The sequence below is a fragment of the Malaclemys terrapin genome, chromosome 20 (assembly GCF_027887155.1).
Source record: "Malaclemys terrapin pileata isolate rMalTer1 chromosome 20, rMalTer1.hap1, whole genome shotgun sequence".
Taxonomy (NCBI): Eukaryota; Metazoa; Chordata; order Testudines; family Emydidae; genus Malaclemys; species Malaclemys terrapin.
In genome coordinates this window covers 4,988,710-5,015,175 of record NC_071524.1, presented here as the reverse complement: position 1 = coordinate 5,015,175, position 26,466 = coordinate 4,988,710, and the positions used below count along the sequence as shown (strand labels likewise).

The 26,466-nt window shown below is 42.5% G+C and overlaps 2 protein-coding genes across 2 annotated transcripts in view; both read left to right on the top strand.

Moving 5' to 3' along the window:
* The window catches only part of LOC128826342 (butyrophilin-like protein 2), a 251,399-nt gene that overhangs the window by 147,387 nt on the left and 77,546 nt on the right, over positions 1–26,466 (top strand). The window lies entirely within an intron of this gene.
* LOC128826344 (myelin-oligodendrocyte glycoprotein-like) lies at positions 5,022–13,666 on the top strand. The gene is made up of 4 exons (XM_054009589.1): positions 5,022–5,072; positions 9,761–9,916; positions 11,413–11,763; positions 13,314–13,666. The coding sequence occupies exons 2-4, from the start codon at positions 9,796–9,798 to the stop codon at positions 13,664–13,666; spliced, it is 825 nt and encodes a 274-aa protein (XP_053865564.1). The 5' UTR covers positions 5,022–5,072; positions 9,761–9,795.

The window sequence follows — 26,466 nt, the reverse complement described above, 5'->3', positions numbered from 1 at the left end:
TGGCAGGACACATCATGTGTTAACCCTCGAGTTACAGGGGAACATGCCAAAAGTGATCGCGTGTTTCTGAAGATGGAGCGATAGTCACTCTAGACCTCACACAAAGGTGCAAATTTCTGCACATTATCTTCCCCAAGCGGGTGAGTCACTCAGGTCTGGAAACCAGGTAGATAGGAATGACCATGATAACTGCAGCCACTCCTCGTTCTTTGAGTATGCCCAGGAACAACTCATGTGCCCGGTGATGGACCTGGAGATCACCGTGTGGGAGCTGGAGGAGATTCTCCCCAAGATGAGGAAGAAGCTGGAGAGCACCTCCATGAAGATGGCCAGGATGGACTTGCACAGATTCAGAGTGTTTAAAAAGAAAGGTGAGCACCTTGGAAGACCCTGCCAAGGGTATATGGCAGCAAATCAATGAGTGAGAGTTTGCTTTAACATAGCACTGCACACCCGCCCTCTTCCAGTAAGAAGCTCTGATATCTTGAATGATGTTGGAATAGGTGCCACTGCCTGTATAATTTTAGGTGCCTTATCTAAAACATTGTAAAGCAGAATGACTCGGAAACAAGTGTCTTATCTAAATTGCACAGATATTGCACAAGGAAAAGCCAAGTGTGTTATCTTAGGTGTTTACTCTGCTCTCTCAGTGAGGCAGATGGCAAAACTTCCTTCTCCATCTATGGCAGTAGAGTCTGACCCTTGGTGTGTGGCTTCGAAACAAGGTGTTTCTTTTTTGCTTGTATGGGACATTCCACTGGAGACATTATTGCAACAGGTTAAGGGGAAATGTTTGCCCAAGGGGAACAATAGAAGGGAATTGTATAAATTAAGTGTTTCTGTGTATCAGGGAGAGGTCAGAATATATTGGCCAGTGTTCAAGATCAAATGCTGCATCCTCTAATGATGGGCAGAATGAACTGAACACCAAACACAGTTGATCAAATCAGGAGGCCTCTCTTTTATTATAATTATTTGAATTAATCAGTGTCACATAAAAGACACTCTGCTTTTAGAAAGACCCAGTCTCTGTCCTAAACCATTTACAGACTAAAAGATCAACAGACAAAGGGTGGGGAAAGGGCAGTTAATAGTGGCCAAGTGCTCAAGGGAATAGTTATCTATGACCTGAAAATTCCAAAGGGATTTTCCATTTCCTTGTTGTTATGTATCTCCACCATTAGAAGTAATGGAAATCCTCTAGGAGTAATGGCTATGGGGTATGGGAGATTATAATTCCAGAGATTTACTCAGTAGCTCAGACTCAGGAGGGGCTGACTGAAACGGGAGTTTAAGTTTTCAAGTTATTTTCTCCAATTTAGAAGGAATGTTTCTTCTGGGAATATGACCACCACCCATCACAATCACACATGCTGCCCCCTTATTCTGGAAGAAGTTGTGTTGCCCAAAGTTGGTTTATTACAATGGACTATGGGTGCATCCAAGCACAGCCCTATCCTGTTTTAATTTCCCCTGTCACCCTTTATAATTCAGTCTCCAGTGACACTCACTTTTCAGCCAGGATGAAACATCCATTCTGCAGCTTTGCCCCATCCCCAGATTACTTACAAATAAGCTAATTAACTAGTTTGCATACAATGGAGCTGCACAGAACTTGGCAGCTATGTCAATTCCCAGCGAGGAAGCTACACATGGGCCATCCATTCTCTGCCTTTGCCCTTCTCCATGAACGATCATGCATTGACTCTCTGCCTATTTGCAGTAACCCTAAGCTTCTTGGCAGGCTGGGACTCTGGTTTTGTTTCCTAAATATAGTCTAGGGATCCCTATCAAGTTTGGCATGCTTTCCAAGGAAGAAAAAGAGCAGATAAGGAAAAACATTGAAACTTTTTTTATCCTTTATGGGGATAGAAGGTTCAGACAAACTAATTTGCACCTACGGGTACCCAAAGGAGAGTGCTGCCATCAACCAGACCAAATCTGAGATCCTGTTCTCCAGGGAGATTGGTGAGTTATATCTGCCTTCTAAGTAGATACCACGACACTTGTAGGGCTCTATTTCCCCTACCCACTGAAACAGGACACACAGTGTCACTTGTCTTGGAAAAGCATTTTAGATCAGCTTAAACAGGAATAGAGCTAAAGTTACAAAATCATATAAAAGCAACATTTGGTAGAACACTTCTGGAGAGATATGAAAACTATCAGTGCTCTTCGTGTGTGTCTAAAGATATTGAGAAAGTGGGAGTTAACTTCAATGTCAACACAATAGGGTTCAAAATGTGTCCTGTCCTTCTGACAAGGTGATAATGTAACACTAATGTGTATGCTAAATTAACCCCCCCCCTTTTTTTTTTTTTTTGCATGTAAAGTGTCTGTTTTCCCTGGAATTAGATGCATTTCCAGGGGTCTATTTTCCAGTCCCTTTCTCTCTAAAGTTTGGATCTCTGATAGAAGATCAGGACACAGCTCTGGTGGGCAGGGCATGGTCTCAGGGCACGTACACTATAGCTGGAGGTGTAATATCCCTCTGAAGAAGAAGAAAGTATTTTATGATTGTGCATGTTTATTTTTAGCCCCATCATTACCCCTCCCAATTTGACTAAAGTTGTTCTGTTATCCTCTTGGGAGATGCCACTATATGCACCCCCCTCCCCGCAATGATAATTCTGTCATCTGCCCCTTACTGAAAATGGTGTGTCCATTGCTACACAACTGGTTGGGAATTTTTTCATAAAGAGTGTTTCATTGGAAATTGCTGATTTGGGAAACCCCAAACTTTCATAGATTCATAGAATCTAAGGGGATCTTTGGATTCTCTAATCTAACCTCTGGTATAGTGCAGGCCATAGAACTTCCCCAAAATAATTCCTAAAGCAGATCTCTTAGAGAAACAGTCCATCTTGATTTAAAAATGGTCCATGATGGAGGATCCACCATGACCCTTGGTAAATTGTTCCAATGGACAATTATCTTCACTGTAAAAAATTTAGTCTTTCTCTCCAGTCTGAATTTGTATAGCTTCAACTTCCAGCTACTGAATCATGTTATGCCTTCCTCAGCTAGACTGAAGAGCCCATTATTAAAAAATTGTTCCTTGTGTAGGTAATTACAGATTATAACTCAAGTCACCCCTTAACCTTCTCTTTGGTAAACTAAATAGATTGAGCAGCTTGAGTTTATCACAATAAGGCAGGCTTTCTATTTCTTTCATCATTTTTGTGGATCTTCTCTGAACCCTCTCCAATGTATCAACATCCTTCTTGAATTGGAGGCACCAGAACTGAGCACAGCATTCCAGCAGTGGTAGCACCACTGCCATGTGAGTGGCAGTTTTGACAGTTCACTGTGGAGTTTCTGCTCAGAACCAGAGAGAGACCAATCCCATGGTAGCAAATGGCCCAGATTCACCTGATATGGAAGAACCAGGTTCAAGTCCTTGCTCTACCTAAGACTTGAACTCAGCTCTCCTATGTGTGAGGGAAAATTTAGCAGGCCTTAAACTTTAGTCAAGGCCCTGAGTTTGGTCAAGCTTGCTTACAGGCCTTAAACTAAGATCCTGCTTGTTTCTGTGTACAAGGGGCAGAGGGAGGCAGCAGTGGAACGTCCCTAAATAGAACAATTTGTCATAGCTAATCTTGCGAAATGTGACTGCAAACAGCTAGTGTTAGAAAAGTCAAACCGCAAAAGAAGAGACAAGTGAATAAGAATAACAGGAAAATCAAAATAAAGGAGAGATGATCATTTTTGCTTTTGACCTATATTAATTTTGCAGTGTATTCCAAATAAGGTAATTAATACAGAAGTATGTGTAATTTGTCTGTGGTTTTAAGCTTTAAAAAGCTTGTGTGTTGCTGGACTTGGGGCGGGGGGAGGTCAGTTCTGCTAGCTGTCAGCCCCTGCATGCTTGTAATCAGTAAAGGTGCCTCAGGCTTGTTCTGATCCAAACACAATGCGTGGATCGATTTTTCCACATCATATGTGAGTGTCCTAACTACCAGGCTATTGAGTATTCTGAGGTGCTTTTTTCTCAGTCTCTCCCACAGGAGCTCTTCCACTTTGTATAAATTATTAAGCATTCATCGGAGCAGGGATTTGAACCCAGATCTCCCACCTTCCAGGTGAGTGCCCTAACCACTAGGCAATACAGTCACCTTCTTTCTGGCCTGCTCAATAATTAATTATTTATACACAGTGGAACAGCTCCAACAGGAGAATCTGAGAAAGTCACACAGAGGCCTCTGCGGCCTGCTACATACTTCTGTTCAATCCCCTGCTCTGATGAATATCTCATTTTGATTTGCAACCAAAAAATTCAAAAGTTTTTTTTCACAATGAGGAATGTAGTTTTCTTTCCTGCATTCTCTTGAGCACAGTCACTCTTCTCTGGCTGCAAGTATGCAACCAACAGAATTGCAGCATATATATTAACTTGAGAAGAACAATGATGACTGGTTGAGTTCCTTCTGACATAACAATGACATATGACATGCTATTGATCTAGCTGGGTATAATCATATTATTGAGGCATAGCAATCATTAGTAACTTCATTAAAAACTAGTTTCTTCAACTGAAGCCTAGCCAACATTTTACAGTTTGTCAAGTATCAGAGGGGTAGCCGTGTTAGTCTGAATCTGTAAAAAGCAACAGAGGGTCCTGTGGCACCTTTAAGACTAACAGAAGTATTGGGAGCATAAGCTTTCGTGGGTAAGAACCTCAACCCAACCAATAAACAAGGGATTAAATAAAGAACCATTATAAGATTCTTAAATAAAGAACAGTTAAGATGCCTACGTTATACTGTTGTTATTACCACTAGAATCTATACTTAACATTTGGATTTATGTTTGTGTGTAGAAGCAGATCCCAATTTTAACACACCCTAGCATGTCACTGATTCAGATGACATCAAGTCTACGCGGATCTCCTTCAGAAAAAAATGTTTTCAAATGTGCCGATGTCTGGTTAATAGATAGCTATATGCATATGAGAATATGATAGTAAATTCTCCAGCCTGCTATAACTGATATCCCAAAAGGCTCAAAGGTTCCCCAGAGCCACATGCCGTACAGAGGGTGTGATGGGTGTATCACTGGAACCTGTTGTCTAGGTAAGAAAATAAATTCATCCTATTTGCAGCAATGATCCAATCTGTCTGTCTTAATTTGGAAATGAAAAACGGATCTTTCCTGGTTTAAATCTGCATTATGGAGAATTACTGCCATTGGTAGGTAATAGCGATTTTTGCTTTCAAGTGTGCTGTGTTTCGTTTCCACAGAATTTAAGACTTTTCTCTCAACTGGAGAGATTAAGCATTGTAACGTAGGGTGGTTGTTTCTAATCAAAGGAGTGTTTTGAAAGAGCTTAATACTGATAATTGAATGGCTTTATTCACCCATCTGGGATTTTTATACGTAAACCATATACTAAATCGTGCAAGCATTCCATGCTTGGAAGTTGGCACAATAAATGTGTCCAGAATCTGTCCTGTATTTTTAAGACAAATTCATTGAGTATTGTTTAATTGTTGTATGCAATGGAATTGTAGCCATGTAGGTTGCTGGATATTAGATAGACAAGGTGGGTGAGGTAATATCTTTTACTGGACCAAGTTCTGTTGGTGAGAGAGACGAGCTTTTGAGCTTACACAGAGCTCTTCAACTCTGGGGAATCTTTCAACAAATGTGGAAAATGAATCCTCTCTCCTGGTTGTGAAAAGTACAAATGGAAACCAGAGAGAAAGATCAGTCTGAGTTGTCTCCTGCTTTAGTTTATTTTATACCGGTATTACCATACTGACTTCAGCAGAGTTAAGCCTGATTTACATGGTGTCAGTGAAGGGAGAATCAAGCCTCATAAATAATGCTTTTTCTTTTTAGAAATGTGGAATTGATGTTGGAGAGCAGGAAGGGAAGAAGAACTATGTTCCTTAATTATGCAAATAAGTAAAACTTGAAAACATTTTTGCTTGAATCAGACTCTGAACAGAAGCAACCTTTTGGTGTAATTTTATTGCTCCGATTAGCATAAAGTGTGTGGGAATCAATAGCATCAGGGGTTGGTGTTGAAACTGATTTAAAAGGTACCCAATTTAGGCTTAATACATTTTTGCCTATATTTATACATTTTCAGACAGAATTATTGTCACTTGTAGTTGCTGAAGATATATTTATGCCAGACAATAAACAGACAAGTGGTAGGGGCCCAAATCACCAAGGTCTGTGGTACTGGGAAACTTGCCTGCACTTCATAATGGTCTTCTCAGTCTCAGGCCTGGTTCCTTCAGTTTCCCACCTGGTATTTCTCGGACTTCAGCCATTGTTAATTTGGTTTCTTATAACTTTCCACATTACATTTTCATTAGCTTCCCTCCGATCACCGTAACCCGTACAATACACATTCCCAAGCTTCTATGTACATATTTTTTGCTATCTACACTATTTTCATTTCATGTCTTCATGTCACCTTCTTTCTGTTTTTCCCAACATAGGTACATATACCATAATGTTTTGTGTATTTTTTGTACTCATTAACATCCTCTTATCTATGTCCTTCAACACAATACAATCCATTAAAATAACCTTTGTCCTGTTAGTATCTTTGCATGTGCTTTTTTAGGTGCTCTTTTTAATTTAGGTTATTGGTATTGAATTGTTCCCTTCAAAACATTCAGAAATATAATATTTCTGAGGGTGTTGCTTATTTTTCTTGATAGAATAAGGTGGCATTTTCCAATACTAGTTTCCTTTGCCAGTCCTTTAACATACAAATTATCTTACAACACATTATTAGAATTGCTGTAATTATTAACACGTGTGTCCACAACTATATCTGAAAGACTGAGCTTGATAAGTTTATGGAGGGGATGGTATAATGAGACTGCCTACAATTGTATGTAGCCAATCTGTGACTGCTAGCAGCAAAGATCTCCAACGGCAGGTGATGGAAGACTAGATAGGGAGGGCTCTGAGTTACTGCAGAGAATTTTTTCCCAGGTATCTGCCTGGTGGGTCTTGCCCACATGTTCAGGGTCCAACTGATCACCATATTTGGGGTTGGGAAGGAATTTTTCTCCGGGTCAGATTGCCAGAGACCCTAGGGCAGTTTTCACCTTCCTTTGCAGCCTGGGGCATGGGTCACTTGCAGGTTTAAACTAGTGTAAAGGGTGCCTTCTCTGTAACTTGAAGTCTTTAAACCATGATCTGAGGAGTTCAGTAACTCAGCCAGAGATTAGGGGTATATTTCAGGAGTCGCTGGATGAGGTTCTGTGGCTTGCAACGTGGAGGATGTCAGACTAGGTCATTATGATGGTCTCTTCTGGTCTATGTGACCGTGGTGCCTGGAGGGGCCATGCTCAATCAGGGCAAACTGCAAATTATGGGGTAGACGATTCCCAAAACTGGTGGTTTATTCTAATAATTAGATTCACCAAGCCAGCAACAAAACAGCTACTACAACACCTTACTGGTTATCAAGAAACTAAAGCATAGATCTCCTGGCCTTCCTCCCAGACTGACAAGTCAAATATGATGAGAATTATTTTAAATCTTGTTCACTATATATAAAGTTCTGCCAGTCCCACATCTCCCACCAGATCCATAAGTATTTCCGATCTTACCCAAATACACGCTTACAGCCAATTCTTATAAACTAAACTAAGATTTACCTAAAAAGAGAAGAGACAGTATTGTGGTTAAAAAATTCTTATACATACAGATATGGAGAAAGTTCTTAGGTCTGTTTCATAACAGAGATGGTGAGCTTGCTAATTTCTAGAAAGTATTAACAGAATCAATTCCATAGGTTATAGTCCAATAGGCCATCCACATGCAGCGTTTGTTCAAATCCTTCCATAAGAATTTGCAGGGACAGTCCAGGGTACCTGGAGACCTCAGTCTTGTGACTTAACTTTCTGCTGACGAAGCTTAAGCAGATCTGAGATGAAAAAAGGATCAGGTCCCAAAGTTCTTTTTTCTCTCTCTCACAGGTTAGGATAGTTTCTTGACAGCAGGTAACAGTGGGTATCCCTTGGAGGAAAAATAGGTAATACAAATTGTGGCTTTTGAAGCAATATTCCTATTTCTTATGTATACACAGGTCATTAGTTGCATCTATTAGCGTAAGGCAATTTACCAGTCAAATATTCACAGGTAGTTTACTATAAACTTCAAAGAGCAATAAAGGCAATGATATTATTGCACCCAAGTTTCACCTAATTGCTAATATTGCCTTTTGATCTGTGCATCAATAGAATATAGTAATGAAATATTATAGACGGGAACCGAAGCTTAGCATCTACATGCTAATTAGATAACTTTGTTAAACTCCCAACAGATATAGAGAAACATAGACAAATACAATTAGTATTAACTTCTAATTCTCTGACAATATAGGTTTGCATTTCAAAGGATTTAGTCCACTTACATGGCTTTGATAACTATCGACAAGAAATGTTCCTGTAGGCCATTTCAGTACTTCTCTAATATGTTTTCAAAGGTTGATCTTGGGTCACTTAGCCTGCTGGTTGTTTAACCCTGGCTGGCCCAGTGTCTATGAAAACGAAATGCCAGAGTTATGTGCACTGGATCTCACCAGCGAACTGGTTTTAATACTTGGTCAATCTAATTAATTACTGTATTTAGTTTCTCTTTCATAGGGAATTAAATGATTTCTGTTTCCTTGTAACAACAAACTTTGGGCGCAAATTTCATTTAGCAATAGATACTGCAAAGTTAGGGAGCAACTACACAGAACCAGAGCTTTGCCAACTTTTTATTGCTACTGGTTCAAGACAGTTGGGTACAGTGCTGATTTACTATAATTTCACATTTACAGGCAAAAAACCAATTGGATTGTTCCTCAGCAGCATATTCCTCCATTTTGTTCTGCAGTAACGTTTGGGAGAATCAGTTTAGTTCTTATTTTCCCTGACTGAGAGAGCTGTGAAGTGAGCATGCTCGGCCCCTGCAGGGCAGCGAGGGCTAGATCCAAAAATAGGAGATCAGCTCAGCATTGCACAACCTAACTGCTAGGTGCCCTGCTGCCCCGTGGGATCCTCAGCCCTGTGTGAGCTGCCCAGGGTCCCTACACAATGCAGGGGGAGAGAGCGGCACGTAGAAATGGGATCCACAAAAGCCAGCAAGCTGAGTGGGGAGCTGGCTAGGCTAGCAGGAGGAAGTGCTGAGGAGAGGGGATGGTCAAAGCCCCTCACTCAAAGGTCATTAGGTACCTTAACTCCAGGGCGGAGGGAGGCTCCTATCTCTACTTGGGATGCTGAGTTGTCATCTCTCACCTGGAGCTGGGTCCCTAAGCCAGGGCAGCCCTTTTCCACAAAAAAACACGGAGGAGAAGGCCAATAGGCCAGTGATTAGAGCGCTGAGTGGGGTTGTGGGATACTGAAGTTCAAGTTCCCAAATTGTCTGATTTGTAGTTACCCAGGTAACTGCCCTCACCAGTGGGTTACTGGGTATTCTAGAGTGGGGCTCTGTTGTTGAAGCTTTTCCACTTTGGATGAAACAATTAAATATTCAGTTAGCCAGTGAGAGACTGACTCTATAGCCCTGTGGTGAGCTCACTTCCCTGGGAGACCCTTAAGTGCCTGCTGTAACTGTATGTTTGCTCAGTGTGTTTGTCAAGACACTGGGCCCAGTCCTGTTATTTTGGAAGTCAGTGGTAAACTTCCCTTTACACTCACTGGGCTCTTTCTGTAACGTTCTCTTTATGTTCTTCCTAATGTTTGGAGCTATTATCTAAACTCATTGCTGTCATTTCATGGTTTGCATTTCCTGACTGATGGAGGCTGACAAGATCTGACCCTGGAAGTTGCACCCTTGATGTCCTGCTGGTATTTTGAAATCCACTTTCCCAGATCCTGCTCAGTGATGGATTCCTTATTTCCTTCAGTGACAACTATTCAGTTACTGATTTTTCTACAAATACCCCACCTGGCTACAGGTAACGAGAATTCTGTGTCAGACAAATTTTAAGAGGCAATTAATCATTACATAGGAATGGAAAGAATCACTAGCACCAAAAGAGATGGGTTTAAGATCTGGAAAACACACCGTACAATGAGTGACTTCAGGAGCTCAATCTATTTCGCTTTATGAAAATAGGGTTAAGAAATTACTTAACCATGATCCATAAATATCTAAGTAACGCAGGGAGATTTGTGATAGCAAACGGCATTTTAGTATTGAAAGCCAGAACAGTATCCAGCAGCTGGAAGTCGAACGTAGAACATTCAAACTAGAAATAAGATGTGAATCTGTAACTGTGAGGGTGACTAATCACTAGAACTAGGGGCTGTGGTGGATTCTTCATCACTTGAAATTTTTATGTCAGGATTTGGCATCTTTATAAAATGAGATGCACAAGATATTTGGCTTGATTTAGGCCTGGATTACACAGGAGGTCAGACTAAATGGTCTGACCTTAACAGCTATGGGCCTATATATTTTGTTTTATTGTTCAGAATAGGAGTTTTCATTTCAGAAAATGAGAGTCTAACTTTTTTTATTTTCAGAGAAATTATTCTGTTTAATGTGTTTAAACTAATCAATCAATAGGAGAAGGTCATTCCACTAGGAATTATTGCTGATTAGATACTGAGGGACTGTCAGATTGGATTTAAAGTAACAATAATTAACTAAAAAAATATAAACAATAAGTCTTAAGTGTTGGAAGATAATTAGAACTTCAGATATCTGCATCCCTGATTTCAGTCCAGTGTTGGCCAACAGAGACCAAAAGTTGCTATGAGAATTTTATGGTGTGTGTTCTCCGCAGTTTAATAACAATTTAACCATGGTATGGCTTAAGCTGGATCGTGCAGGCATTCTGCACTTGGAATGCCTTCTGGAGATGGAATAACAGCAGGAAAAGATGCATTGTCTGATACAGTATCCAAACACCTATCACTCTGCACCTTGCTCGCACCAATATTTATTATCCTTCAAAATGCATCTGCATGTTTGTGTGTGTAAGTAAATGGTGGATAGATAGATAGATAGATAGATAGATAGATAGATAGATAGATAGATAGATAATGTGGCCCTTCATATTTTGATAGGAAAAATGTGGAAGATAAATAGAAACATATTTTCTGTCTTTAAACATTTAAAATGTTATTGACCTTTAAATAATCATAAATTGCTAAAATAAATCAGAGCAGAGAGGTAATCTCACTGTTCAGCCCCATTAAACAAGGGACACATGTTCCTGACTCCCAGGTTGCGGGATAATTTCTATTATATTTAGTGTGATATGAAAAGAGAAAGAGCACTGACCGGAATGGTGGGACATAGATTGGAACTGTTTTCACATTTGAGTGGAATCTTCTAGCTGTCTCCCTATGGGTTTGGATAGGGATCCCCATAGTAATTCACATCTGCATTCCATAGAGAACAACCCAAAGCATATTACAAAGATGTACCTGTGTCTCCATACAGGCCAGTTTACAATCCATACCCCTGATAATATTGTCATTGGAGTCGTTGGAGAAGATGCTATCCTGCCTTGCTACCTGTCATCTCCAAGGGTCCCTCTGAGCACTGGTATCCAGTGGACACTTGCAAGACCTCTGGAGAGAATAGAAATGACCTTCTATAATGGAGGAACACAAACAGAAAGGCAGGGTGAGGGATACCAGGGCCGAACGGAGTTCTTCACATCTCAGCTGAGCAAAGGAAACCTCTCCCTGAAGCTGAAGAACATCCAGGTCACCGACAAAGGGATATATGCCTGCCAGGTTGATGTCTCAGACTGGCATGGAGAAGCCTACATTGAACTGGATGTGATAGGTCAGTGAAACAACTTCTTGGTTTACACCAAGGTAATCATGAATCTTCTACTGTCTGGAAATGGGAGACTGAGAAAGGACAAATCCATCCCAGGGCCAACTCCTGTGAAGTCAGTAGGATTGTAACAGGGGTGATTTTGGAGCTGGGTGTCCTAGTGATTAAAGCAGCAGGATTATTTACTGAGTCAAATCCCCATGGGAAATGCAACTGACAGGTCTGGGGTACAAAACATAAATAAATGTGTCACTCATTCCTGAGGGCCTGCTCTACAGCTGGGGCCTGAATCAAGTGAAATCTGGCAGGCGATTCCACCTCTCTCTTAAATGACTCTGTCTCTGAAAGAAACGCCGCACAGAGTCGCCCACCGCAAAGGGGTGGGAGGGGAGAAGAGCGGGTGTTTGTCCCAGCCCCTGTCTGAGTGGGCCCCCAAAGCAAGTGGCGTTGCACAGTGGTGCACAGGGTCGCAATGCCGCTCCCATTTGGCTCGGCCTGCCCTCCCTCATGATAGGGCGCATGACTAGGGCCAGTCATGCTCTGACCTTGCACGTGGGGTTACTGCGCTGCTCACTCAGGTTTGGCCCAGCTGCCCCTGCATCATGAGGGATGGCTGCACCAAACCAGACTGGCACTGCTAACCCGCACACCACTTCACACAGCCTGGAGTCAGGATCCAGGCCCAGCCCCATGGGACAGGAACCAGCAGTAGTGTGGGGTGGGCTCACTCTCCAAACTCCACCACCACTGGGGCCTCCCCTCAGTGTTTTTGCACCCTTGGTAATTTCTTTGGAATGGGGAGTGGCTCAATTTCATATTTAGTTACAGGCCCCAAAAAATCTCTGTGCAGCCCTGCCCCCTCCTTATGCCATCAACTACCTCCTGCTGCTCCTTGAGCCCTTGGGAGTCAAGAACCTTCCTCTCACTCCCCTGCTGCCCTCTGACTCCATGAATGGGTCCCCAGGCAGTGAGGATGCCCTGCCCCACTCCCTGCTGCTCCCCATAAGCCCCTGCCAGTATCAGGAAGTTCATCAGTTCTCCACTGTGAGTCTGGGATGCTCATCAGCGTCCCCATTTAGGAATTGTGTGGGACGCTCCCTATTATGAGCCTTGTGGGGCTCTTTGAGAACATCCCAAATTCACAACCCTTGTGAGCCTTGGTAGGAGCAATTCAGAGCAGAGTCCCCCCACCTCACCCTCTTTAGCCTCCAGAGTGTGAAGAGACTCCTAAGTGTATGGAGAGAAAAGAGCACTGCATGCACTGAATGAGTCCTGTGGGGAAAACAGTATATAGTTGTGTGATTAATCATGTGTATGCACCGAGGTCAGAGTTAGGGGTGCATTGGAAACCTTCATTCTTGTATTGCCTAAATTTTGCATACTTGACTTAGTACCCGTAGCATTCTTTTAACATAGGTTGTTTTTCTCCCTGAGTATTATGTATTTCTAGCTTCATATAGAATTCTCTACAGTGCAGAGTGGGAAGTGTACCCCTAGGGGCATTTTATAGGCAACTATCTGACACACAGAACATGTGTATTGCTCTCTCCTGACAGCTCCCTATAGAATCCTTCCTAGCAACCCTGTTATTGGAGTCATTGGAGCAGATGTTATCCTTCCATGCCAGCTCTCAGTCACTAAGTTACCTGGAAGCTTCAAAGTGCAGTGGAAGCTGTTTAGACCAGCAGTATTAATCCATGAGGTCTCCTATAATGGAGGAAACCAGACAGAAACCCAAGGGGAGAGACATCTGGGTCGAACGGAGCTGTCCATCACTGAAATGACTCAGGGAAACTTGTCACTGAAACTCAAGCATGTCCAGATCTCTGACAAAGCAGAATATGTCTGCAGCCTGGATTCTGGGAGCTGGTATGATGAGATGGTGGTTGAAATGGATGTGACAGGTTAGTGAACCAGCTTCTTGGTTTATGACAAGTAATGTTTTAGGAAATATTTTCTCTCCAAATGAACAGTGAAAGAAGAAGGAAAGAAGGAAAAACTTGAGCTATGCTACCACTTCCAAGTATATATTAGTAACTGTCTAAGTTATATTTTACTGGTTCATAGGATGCCTAGTTTTGTCGACAATTATGAGAGTTTCTGTATGTATGGTGTTAATGAACTATTAAATAATCTAGTATTACTATGAAGTTTGGATACATAGCCAAATTTACTGTTGGGTCTTAATAATTGTGCTCTAATTACATGATAGCAATATTCATTTTCTGAGCTTTTTCTCTAGAAACTTGAGTTTCTGACGGACCTATATCGTAATGTCAGGTCAGGTCTATTTACATACCATATTTTAGACCAATGGAACAAACCTTCCTGTTCGTTTACACCAATATTGATGCTTTCTATTTGCAACATTTTATATTTTTTCTATTTGCCAATAGGCAAAAAAAGACACATTAGAACCTTAGTATACAAAGTCAGCTCCATCCCTAATACTAGGTATATTTCACATTCTGATTTGTATCAAAACTAAAGAATTTATAATTATTTATTTCATACATATGTCATAGAATCATAGAATATTAGGGTTGGAAGAGACCTCAGGAAGTCATCTAGTCCAATCCCCTGCTCAAAGCAGGACCAACACCCAACTAAATCATCCCAGCCAGGGCTTTGTCAAGACAGGCTTTAAAAACCTCTAAGGATGGAGATTCCACCACCTCCCTATGTAATCTATTCCAGTGCTTTACCACCCTCCTAGTGAAATAGTGTTTCCTAATATCCAACCTAGACCTCCCCCACCGCAACTTGACACCATTGCTTCTTGTCCTGTCATCTGCCACCACTGAGATCAGTCTAGCTCCATCCTCTTTGGAACCCCCCTTCAGGTAGTTGAAGGCTGCTATCAAATTCTGCCTCATTCTTCTCTTCTGCAGGCTAAATAAGCCAACTTCCATCAGCCTCTCCTCGTAAATCATGGGCCCCAGCCCCCTAATGATTTTTGTTGCCCTCTGCTGGACTTTCTCCAATTTGTCTACATCCTTTCTGTAGTGGGGGGACCAAAACTGGATGCAATACTTCAGGTGTGGCCTCACCAGTGCCAAATAGAGGGGAATAATCACTTCCCTCGATCTGCTGACAATGCTCCTACTAATACAGCCCAATATACCATTGGCCTTCTTGGCAACAAGGGCACACTATTGACTCATATCCAGCTTCTCATCCACTGTAATCCCCAGGTCCTTTCCTGCAGAACTGCTACTTAGCCAGTCAGTCCCCAGTCTGTAGCGGTGCATGGGATTCTTCCTTCCTAAGTGCAGAACTCTGCACTTGTCCTTGTTGAACCTCATCAGATTTCTTTTGGCCCAATCCTCCAATTTGTCTAGGTCACTCTGGACCCTATCCCTACCCTCCAGCATATCTACCTCTCCTCCCAGTTTAGTGTCATCTGCAGATACTGGCTCATCGAGCCGTTGATCAATACCCATTGAGCCTGACAATCTAGCCAGCTTTCTATCCACCTTATAGTACATTCATCCAATCCATACTTCTTTAATTTGCTGGCAAGAATACTGTGGGCTAGGACTCTCTATTGGGGTACGTCTTCACTACCCGCCGTATCAGCGGGTAGCAGTCGATTTATCCGGGATCGATATATCGCGTCTCGTTAAGATGCGATATATCAATCCCCGAACTCGCTCACCGTTGACTCCAGAACTCCACCAGAGTGAGCGGCGGTAGTGCAGTCGACAGGGGAGCCGTGGCCGTCGATCCTGCACCGTCTGGACCCCAGGTAATTTGATCCAAGATACTTCGACTTCAGCTACGCTATTCACATAGCTGAAGTTGCGTATCTTGGTTCGATCCCCCCCCAGTGTAGACCAGCCCTTATAATGCATGTGCACAGATCACAGCAGAATGGGGCCCTGATCTTTACTGGGGCCTCTAGGTGTGAATATCACAATTAAAGCTAGTCAGGAATTTTTCAGCAAAACGTTGTTTCACCAACCCATGCTAATTCATCACAACCAAAACCTTTCATGGAAAGGGTCTCTTTTCATGATTTTTTCTATGTAAAAATTAGAAAGAAAAAAGTTTGAAATGTTCAAAACTTTTTGTTTTGACATTTTTGAAGTGTCAGATTCCATTTTTCCTCTGTGAAATGACTTCACATTTCCAAATGGAAGCTTATTATAGTAAAAATAAAATAAAATATTTTCCATGGTCAGAATGAAAACAAAACACTTTGAAAATATAAAAATAAAACATGTTTATTGACCCAAACCAATGTATTGACCCAAACCAATTTTTTGGAGTCAATGTCCCCCAGAAGTTTCTGGCCATTCTGCTCCTCTGTTACTCTTTCATTTTACTCTTCTTTGTTTCATAGCTGCGGCTTTTCTGTGAACTTGCCCACTTCTTCTGAATTCTCCTGTCCTCTGTCTGTTTCCTATTGCTGTAAGGGGTGTAGTAATGACAGGTGTGAGAGAGAAAGTGATCTGGGCCCATAGAAGAGTCTGTGAATGCTACTTTGATTTTCACCCAGTTCTAATTAGGAGCTTATCCTGGACATGGAAAAAAAAAAAAAAAAAATAGGGCCTGAGCAAGGGATGTTTGAGAGAGAAATAAGCAGAGTTCTTCACTGAGCTACTCATTTATAGCTGCTATTCCAGCATGGAGCTCCCTTTGTCCACCATGGTATCACACCGCATATGACAACAAATTAAAGCAAACAATTCATTTGTTGCACACAGTTAACATGAATCAGTCCCAGACCAGCCTTGGGCACCTTCACTAGCTGATGATAAGAGTGCCCCTTCTGACACAGGCCTACATTCAGGGTGATTCAGGGTGACATCAAAAATAGGTGAAAAACACCAAAAATGGCCAAATTGCGGTAGGGGGACTTGGGAAAAAGTCATATTTCGGTCCCAAATGAACCAGATTTTGGGGGGGATTTTTCTGTTCAGCCCCCTGAACAGATTTTTCTAAATTGTGCAGTGAATTGAAGAACTTGAAAACAATTCATTTCACATTAACCAAACTTTTTATTGACTCAGACTTAATTCTATTCTGAGCTTTTGCTCTAATCTGGCTATTTTAGGTGTCGATCACCCTTTGTGTGTGTGTGTTTGTTTGCATGTGTGTGTGTGTGTGTTTGTTGGATTAAAATAGTCACATTTAAAACCAAAATACCGTTTTAAATTGAAAAGTGGAAACAAAACATTTTGCCACTTTCTCAAAAAATAAGCTGTTATTCTCTCAGCTCTACTAGGCACCAAGTAAGCCCTGCTTGGAAGATTAAATGGGAGTTACATGGTGAATAGATCTTGCGCTGGTTCCCTGCATTGAGGTGAATATGGAGAACAAGTGCATATTTAAATGGGGTCCTTCCCCAAATTCTGCTGACCTGCAAGGCACAGGTCATCCATCCCTTGCTGATTCTAAAATGTCATCCCCGGTCCTTTGGCTATTATGAAGTCGACAGACAGGGAACCATGCTCCTACTCCCCTTCTGTTGAGAGCAGAGGCATGGTACTCCCTTTGTGCAGATCATAGATTCATAGATTCCAAGGTCAGAAGGGATCATTTGATCCTCTATTTCAGTGGCTTTCAAGCAGGGGTATACTTACTTTTAGGGGTATGCACAGGTCTTCCAGGGGGTACTCAACTCACCTAGATCAGTGTTTCTCAACCTGGAGGTTGCAGCCCCAAGGGGGCGGGGTAACAGGATGGGTTTAGGGGAATCACAAGGTCAGGGCTATTATTAGGGGGTGGCCAGGAGGGAACTGCCCAGGGCCCACCATAGCCTGGGGCTCAGGCATCAGACAAGACTCACAAGTGAAATACAGGCTCAAGTGTCACACTGAAATGTAAGTACAATATTTATATTCCAATCACTTTATTTTACAATTATATGGTAAAAATGAGCAAGTAAGCAATTGTTCAGTAACAGTGTGCTGTGACACTTTTGCATTTTTATGTCTGATTTTGTAAGCAAGTAGTTTTTAAATGAGAAAGAAACCTGGGGTACACAAGACAAATCCGACTCCTGAAAGGGGTACAGTAGTCCGGTAAGATTGAGTACCACTAAGCTATGGTGACCCCAAGTATAACACAGCCCAGAAAACAACCCCAAAATAATTCCTAGAGCAGATCTTTTAGAAAAAACATCCAGTCTTGATTTTAAAATTGCCAATGATGAAGAATCCATCATGACCCTTGGTAAATCATTCCAATGGTTAATTACTGTCACTATTCAAAATTTACACTTTCTTTTCAGTCTGAATTTGCCTAGCTTCAGCTTCTAGTCATTGGTTCATGTTATACCTTTCTCTGCTAGAGTAAGAGCCCATTGTTAAATATTTGTTGCCATGTGGAATCTCCATCATTGGAGGATTTTAAGAGCAGGTTAGATAAACACCAGTCAGGAATGGTCTAGATAATACTTGGTCCTGCCATGAGTGCAGGGGTCTGGACTAGATGACCTCTCGAGGTCCCTTATAGTTCTATGATTCTATGTAGGTGTTTATAGCCTGTGATCAAGTCACCCCTTAACCTTCTCTTTGTTATGCTAAATAAATTGAGCTCCTTGAATCTGTCTCTGTGAGCGAGGTTATCTAATCCTTTCATCATTCTCACGGCTTGTTTCTGAACCCTCTCCAATTAATCAACATGTGTCTTGAATTGTGGGCACCAAAACTGGACACAATATAGAATCATAGAATATCAGGGGTGGAAGGGACCTGAGGAGGTCATCTAGTCCAACCCCCTGCTCAAAGCAGGACCAATCCCCAACTAAATCATCTCAGCCATCCTGACCTTAAAAACCTCTAAGGAAGGAGATTCCACCACCTCTCTAGGTAACCCATTCCAGTGCTTCACCACCCTCCTAGTGAAAAAGTTTTTCCTAATAGCTAACCTAAACTTCCCCCACTGAAACTTGAGACCATTACTCCTTGTTCTGTCATCTGGTACCACTGAGAACAGTCTAGATCCATCCTTTTTGGAACCCCCTTTCAGATAGTTGAAAGCAGCTATCAAATCCCCCCTCGTTCTTCTCTTCTGCAGACTAAACACTCCCAATTCCCTCAGCCTCTCCTCATAAGTCATGTGCCACAGCCCCCTAATCATTTTTGTTGCCCTCCGCTGGACTCTTTCCATTTTTTCCACATCCTTCTTGTAGTGTGGAGCCCAAAACTGAACACAGTATTCAGGATGAGGCCTCACCAATGTTGAATAGAGGGGAATGATCATGTCCCTCGATCTGCTGGCAATGCCCCTACTTATACAGCCCAAAATGCTGTTAGCCTTCTTGGCAACAAGGGCACACTGTCGACTCATATCCAGCTTCTCGTCCACTGTAACTCCTAGGTCCTTTTCTGCAGAACTGCTGCCTAGCCATTCAGTCCCTAATCTGTAACAGTGAATGGGATTCTTCCATCCTAAGTGCAGGACTCTGCACTTGTCCTTGTTGAACCTCATCAGGTTTCTTTTGGCCCAATCCTCTAATTTGTCTAGGTCCCTCTGTATCCTATCCCTACCCTCCAGCCTATCTACCACTCCTCCCAGTTTAGTGTCATCTGCAAACTTGCTGAGGGTGCACTCTACGCCATCCTCCAGATCATTAATAAAGATATTGAACAAAACTGGCCACAGGACCGACCCTTGGGGCACTCCGCTTGATACCGGCTGCCAACTAGACATGGAGCCATTGATCACTGTCTGTTGATCTAGCCAGCTTTCTATCCACCTTATAGATCCGACGATCTAGCCAGCTTTCTATCCACCTTATAGTCATTCATCGAGCTCATACTTCTTTAACTTGCCAGCAAAAATATGCCAACAGTAGTTGCACCATTGCCAAATACAGAGGTAAAATAACCTCTCTACTGAAACTTGAGATTCACCTTTTTATGCATTCCAGGATCAAATTAGGCCTTTTGGCCTCAGAGTTGAGCTAGGTGCTCATGTTCAGCTGATTATCTACCACGACCCCCAAATCTTTATCTGAGTCATTACTTTCTAGGATAGAGCCCCCCATCCTGTAAGTTTGGCCTGTATTCTTGATTCCTAGGAGGGCAGCAGCATCAGGTTTCCCTTCCACAGGCAGACAGGTAGGGACTGCGCTTACAAAAAGTCTCAGAGCTAGATCCACAAAGCGATTTAGGGGCTTAACTGGCACTTCAGGTTCCTGAATCCAAAATCTAGAGCCTCAAAACCTCCACAGAGGCACTGCCTAATCCCTTAGGTGCCTAAATTCCCCTCAGGTATCTACATGTCTGCTGGTGAAGTACCTTAGGTGTGATCATTTGTACACCCATTTCAGCTCTGGTGGCCAGCACCTAACTCATGCCCAAGTCCCTGCATGATCCTCAAATTTGGTTTTCCCCCACCTATCCCACCAGAATACACCTACAGGATCAGGCCCAGAACTAAAAACAGCCTGAGGAAGAGATGGTTGTGATGGGTTAGTGCACTCAGTCATAGTGTGGGACCCCCAGAATTCAAGTCGTGGTCCAATGGCTATTTAATTATTTATACACAGTAGAACAGCTTCAACCGGAGAGAGTGAGAGAGCCCTGGAGCCGCCATTCCTTAGGTTTAAGGAGATGAATTAGGTCCTCTGCTGACCCACCCGAGGCACCAACTACTTTTGATGGGTAGAACAAACCCCTTCCCTTGGTGTCTCCCATTGAGTAGCTTAGGCAGCTCCCCACTGAACCTGCTGATTTTTGTGGATCCCTAACTCTCCCCATGCCTGCGTAGGGGCCTGGTGCCTAACTTGGGCTTATGGATTCCACTAATTGTTAAAACACCTAGGAGGGAGGTTCTGCAAAGCTGAGTCCCAGTCCCCTTTGTGGGTCTAGACTTTGATGGCCAGCAGAAGAAAGTGCCATTCCCTCTCGGTTATCCACATAGCTTCTGCTGAACCAGGCCTTTCTTCTTTTGCAGAGCCAGGGGTCCTGTCTGGTGGGGTGGAGAGGGAGCTATTAAAAATCCACACACAGAACACTTTGTGAAGGTAATGATAAAGTTGCAGGTATGTCACAGTGCTGTAAATGCATACCAGCGTTCCGGGATAATAGAGTTAAAAATTAACAGAAACTCCAGACAGTCAGACTTAAGGTTAGTACTTAGAGTAATATGGCCTTGATCTCAGTTGAGGCCTTAGGTGCTATTTTAGTGTATTAATAATAAACAACCATAATAAGTCTTAAATAAGGCATTGCCGCAAAGCCTGGATAACAGTACCTTAACTCTGCCCCTTTAGAGTTGCGGCTATATGATGTTTTCAGAGAGAACCTGGGAATATTTTGCAGTGTTTTATTCCCTGTAGCTGTACTCAGGTGAGTCTACTTTTTCATCTGGCATAAAAAAAGGTGTTTTACTGACATGCCACCTTCAGTTCAAAGGCCAGCTCCTCGTGTCAGCCTTTGAACTGTGGGCCTGTGGGTCAGCCATCAGCAGACATGCAGCAGAACTATATCCCTGCATCAGAGATCTGGATATCCTTGAGCTTCAGAGATATGCCTCCCCTCAGTTCTGAAGAGCTTCGCTTGACTCTTTCATCCCATCTCTCTGCTTCTACGCTTCCGTTATAGGAGCTCACATGAATTAATTCTGAGGCTCTAAAGAGCAGCCACTTGACCGAGACATTTGCAGGGAGCCTGGCCACTGGTGGCATGCAGCCCAAAATAACGTCTTCTCCGACAGCTCCAGTAACACGATAAGGAGGGGGAATGCTTGGTACTTGAGCTGCATAAAAAACACACAACCCTCTCTTCACAGAGCTCCATACGGAATACTTGTATGGATGCACATCAGAGTGCTCTCCACTCCCTGACCTAGGGAGCTTCCCCAGGCTTTAATTCAGACTTGTCAATTACCATCTCACATACCTAATCTCAATGTAGCACATGCTGCCCAGAGAGACCTTTTCCTGAGAAAGTGTCCATGGCTTATAGAGCTGTGAGCCATGTCACTATGAGTTCTAGCCTGAGATCTTGCAGTAACCACTGCTAGTGCACCTGCACAGTTCATAACCCTTGTTATTAACCAAGGTCCAGCCAAGGGGAGGCAGCAAACTCTAGCTCATTAGACAGGTAAGGTAATTTATACAAAGTTATGTATGGCTGATGGAAACAGAGCCCCAGGCTTGAACCAGAGAAAACTAAGGCTCAACCCCTATGCTACACAGCCTTTCAGAAAGGACATGACAAGTTATGTGCTTGGGTGGGCTGGCTCTAGCCATGTAAGAGCACTGTCCCCTTAGACCACCAACCCCAGAGACTTCCCTATGAAGCACCTCCTGCTGGCTGTGCATCAGTCCAGGAGCATGGGTCAGGTTTCCTAGCATTCAGACACACACACACGTCCAGCCACAGCTCCAGCTGGCAATGCCAACGTGTCCCTCATCAGCTGCCCAGGGCAGTGGGTGCCGCCAAAGGTTCTCTGCTTGCTGTCCCCTTCTGGTTCCCTCTAACCCCAGCCCTTTGCTTTGTCCCTTTGTGATGGTCTCTGTGTCACTTTAGTTCCTCCCCTGCCCCCTCCATAGGGTCAGACAGACCAACGCCTTTCCCTGATAATACCTCTACTTAATTCCCAGTGAAAGTCACAACTCTTTTTTTAAGCAGAAGTTATGTATATATGCAGATTATCCACAAATAGGAAGATTATTCCATGCAATAATTTGAATAAAGTTCCAAACATGGAGCTGCACAAAATTTGGCAGCTCTGTTCATTGATCATGGTGGCAGTTGGTGGATTGCTTGGGGGTCTTCAATCAGCCTCTGTTAAGGGGTACATGGAGGGATATCACTGAGAAGAAAGATGGTCTAGAGGTCACCGTGATAGCTTTGGGCGCACAACAGCTAGATTCCAGGCCTTGCTTTACTACTGACTCCCACTGTGACTTTGGATACACCACCTAAGCTCTTTGTGCCTCAGATTGCCACAGATAAAATGTGAATAATAATCCATCCCTACCTCACAGGGTATGGGGAGGATAAACGCCTTTCCCCGATACTACCGCTGCCTGATTCCCAGTGAAAATCATGACTCTCTTGTTTAAGCAGAAGTTTATTTTTTTCCTCAGAAAATGCCAGTTCCTCAAAACTGGGCTCATAACGGCTAGTTTCAAGGCCTTGTTTTACCACTGACTGCCATTATGACTTTTTATAAACCACCTAAACTCTTTGTGCCTAAGATTTCCACCGATAAAATGGGAATAATAATCGATCCCTACCTCACAAAGTATGGGGAGGATACATGCATTAATAGGTGGGTGGTGCTCAGATACTATGGTGATGGGGCTAGATTGTTTGACAAAACATGTTTTTTCCCCTCAGAAAATGCCAGTTCATCAAAGCTAAAACTTTTTGCATTAAAGGGTCAAGTCTTGACAAATTTTTCTAATCAAAATTTTTCTGGGGAAGAAAAAAAGTTTTGAAATTGAAATGAAATTAAAAATTCCAGTGTTGCTGTCCACTTTTTAGTCTGAAATTTAGCTAATTAGATAAACCCTTTTGATTGATCCTCACATTGTTTTTTTGTTTGTTTCTTTGTTTCTTTGTTTTTGTTTAATTTTTAGTTCACAAAGTTTTTCAAGATTTTGCCTGTTACGAGATTCACAACAGCAAATTTTTTATTGGGATAGAAAACATTATTTCCTGCCCTGTTCCATAGATAGCTACCCTAGACAGAGAGTGAGTATCCAAAATCTCAAAGATGGATCCCTGAGGCTGGTGAAGGAGTGAGGCTAGAAGAGGCCAGGGGGTAGAAGAACTAGTTAAGGGCTTGTCTACATTTGAAATGCAACAGTGGCACAGCTGCTGTATCACTTCAGTGTAGATACTATCTATGCCAATGGAAGGCACAGATAATCCACCTCCTTGAGAGGCAGTAGCTAGGTCAATGCATGAATTGAGTTCTTGAGCACCCCCACTGTGAAGATGTAACATTTTTTTCTCTGCTTCCCAAGTTGTGTTGGATGCATTTCACATAACTACATGACTGAATAGACAGACCTGCTACTTGTATGACCTGGACACCCTGCTCCCAGTTCCTCCTCATTTTAATTCCATCAGAATCAGTGGCGTACCCCAGGAGCAGGTCTGGCACCTTTCTCTCTCTCTCCTCAAGCCTCACATTGCAGGGCAGTAACAGACTCGACATTACTGCACTGAACGAAAAGAAGGCACTGACCTGTCACCTCCAGCTCAATGGCCACCTTGTCGTACCAGTCCCCAGCTGCCACACTGCAGACATATTTCCCTTTGTCCGGGAGCTGGACGCTGTTCAGCTTTAGAGACATGTTCCCCTTCGTCCACTCAGTGCTGAAGAGCTCCATGCCACCCCAGGATCTCTCAACCTGCTGGTCCTCACTGAACCTTCCGTTGTAGAAGATTTTGACTGGTTTCCTAGAGGGCTGGATGAGGATCCATTGGACAGTGATGCTTGCAGGGGTAATGGTGGCTGACAGCTGGCAGGGCAGGACCACGTCCTCTCCAATTGCCCTGATACCAGGGTTACTCGGGGGAAGGATTTTGAATTGGCCTGTGTGGAGATTAGAGCTGAGCGAATAAGGGATTTTTGGTTCTTGGAGCTGAAGAGCAAAACCACCCCAGAAAATGTTTTCATTTGAAACTCAACACATTTTATTCATCAGCGAGAAAAACTAATAAAATAAAATAAAAAAGTAGTTTTGAATCTACCAAAATATTGTGAGTCGACCCAAAACATTTTTTTGCAGTTTTTCAATTTTCATACACAATTTTCAGTTTTCAGACACACACATGCACGCACACACACACGCACACATACATTCATACATGCACCCTTTTAAAAAAAATCTTGTGAGATGTAAAATTGAAATGCTGTTTCAAATTGAAAATTTGAAAAGAAGAGTTTAAAAACACAGTGTTCAGAATGAAATGTTTCAACACTGTTGAAAAGAAAAATTCCCAAGCAAAGCTATTTGCTGAATGTGGGTCAGTGAATAGTTTCTGGAAAACGCTTATTTTTTTTTTGGCAAAAGAATCAATTCACCAACTAATGTGTGCCCAGCTGTAGTGGGGATATCGATACACAGGGTCTCTGTTCAGAACAGCCCTCTGTAGAGACCCGTCTCATTCCATATGGGACCTACACTGCACTTGCTGCCCTTAGGAGCCTTCTCAAGGCTCACAGGGGTTTGTGAGGCAAGATGGAGCAAGAGGACTGGGACTGTGGAGCTCTTTAAGGCTTCTTGGAGGGGAGGTCAGGGCTATGAGTGAGGGAGACTCTTCTGCATGAGGCCAGGGCCTGCAAGGGCATGAGAAGTGTTGAGATATTAAAAACTGTTAAAATTACAAGCTATCACTTTAAATATGAGAGGTTGTCTGGTCCTGTTTACAGGCTAGGGAGCCCTGTAATTAGCGTGTGATCTGGGTCTAGCTGAAGTTAGTCTGCAGATAGCCAGTGTAGAGAAAGGTGAGGTGAACTGTGCCTGTCTGCCTTAAGGGAGCAGCCTGTTTTGTCTCTCTCTCTTTTAGGTTCTTTTGTATGGGTTCTGGATTCCAAGAAATGAAGCAATGCCATTTTGCAACCTTCCAGCAAGAGTATAGTTTGCTTTTATCTAGCTTCTCTTTGTGTATGTCATGAATATAAAGAGGAGACTCTTAACTACAAAGACCCCTGCAAGTGGCTCTGTGAACAAAAGCTAGATATGGTCTTCAACTACCTGAAGGGGGGGTTCCAAAGAGGATGGAGCTCGGCTCTTCTCAGTGGTGGCAGATGATAGAACAAGAAGCAATGGCCTCAAGTTTCAGTGGGGGAGGACTAGGCTGGATATTAGGAAACACTCTTTCACTAGGAAGGTGGTGAAGCACTGGAATGGGTGATATAGGGAGATGGTGGAATCTCCATCCTTAGAGGTTTTTAAGGCCCATCTTGACAAAGCCTTGAATGGGATGATTTAGTTTTTGTTGGTCCTGCACTGAGCAGGGGATTGGACTAGATGACCTCCTGCGGTCTCTTCCAGCCCTAATATTCTATGATTCTATGACATATGTATGAAATAAATAAGAAAAAATATTTAGATTTGATACAAATCAGAATGTGAAATATACATAGTATTAGGGATGGAGCTGCCGTTGTATACTAAGGTTCTATTGTGTCTTCTTTTGCCTATTGGCAAATAGAAAAAAAAATAAAATGTTGAAAATAGAAGGCATAAATATTGTTGTAAATAAACAGGAAGGTTTGTTCCATTGGTCTAAAATACGGTATGTAAATAGACCTGACCTGACATTACCATGTAGGTATGTCAGAAACTCAAGTTTCTAGAGAAAAAGCTCAGAAAATGAATATTGCTATAATGTAATTAGAGAACAATTATTAATACCCAACAGTAAATTTGGCTATGTATCCAAACTTCATAGGAACACCAGATTGTTTAATAATGCATTATCATCATACATACAGAAACTGTCATAATTGTCAACAAAACTAGGCATCCTATAAACCAGTAAAATATAACTTAGACAGTTACTAATATATACTTGGAAGTGGTAGCGTAGCTCAAGCTTTTCCTTCTTCCCTTCCTCTTTCACTGTTTATTTGTAGAGAAAATATTTCCTATAATTTCCTTTTCAATTCCCCCCAAATTTCCAGTCATATTGGGTCTCAGAAAAAAAAAATATGGAAAAAGAATGCTTTCTTCCCAGAAGTTTCAGGTCTTTTTCCAGACATTGACATATCTAGGAGGCATTA

What these genes read in the sequence shown, in the direction of transcription:
- LOC128826344 (XM_054009589.1), top strand. Translation starts at nt 9,796, where the DNA reads ATGTCCTGCTGGTATTTTGAAATCCACTTTCCCAGATCCTGCTCAGTG. An exon ending in AATACCCCACCTGGCTACAG is followed by an intron (nt 9,917 to 11,412) that starts GTAACGAGAATT and finishes GTCTCCATACAG; the next exon opens with GCCAGTTTACAATCCATACC. An exon ending in CATTGAACTGGATGTGATAG is followed by an intron (nt 11,764 to 13,313) that starts GTCAGTGAAACA and finishes CTCTCCTGACAG; the next exon opens with CTCCCTATAGAATCCTTCCT.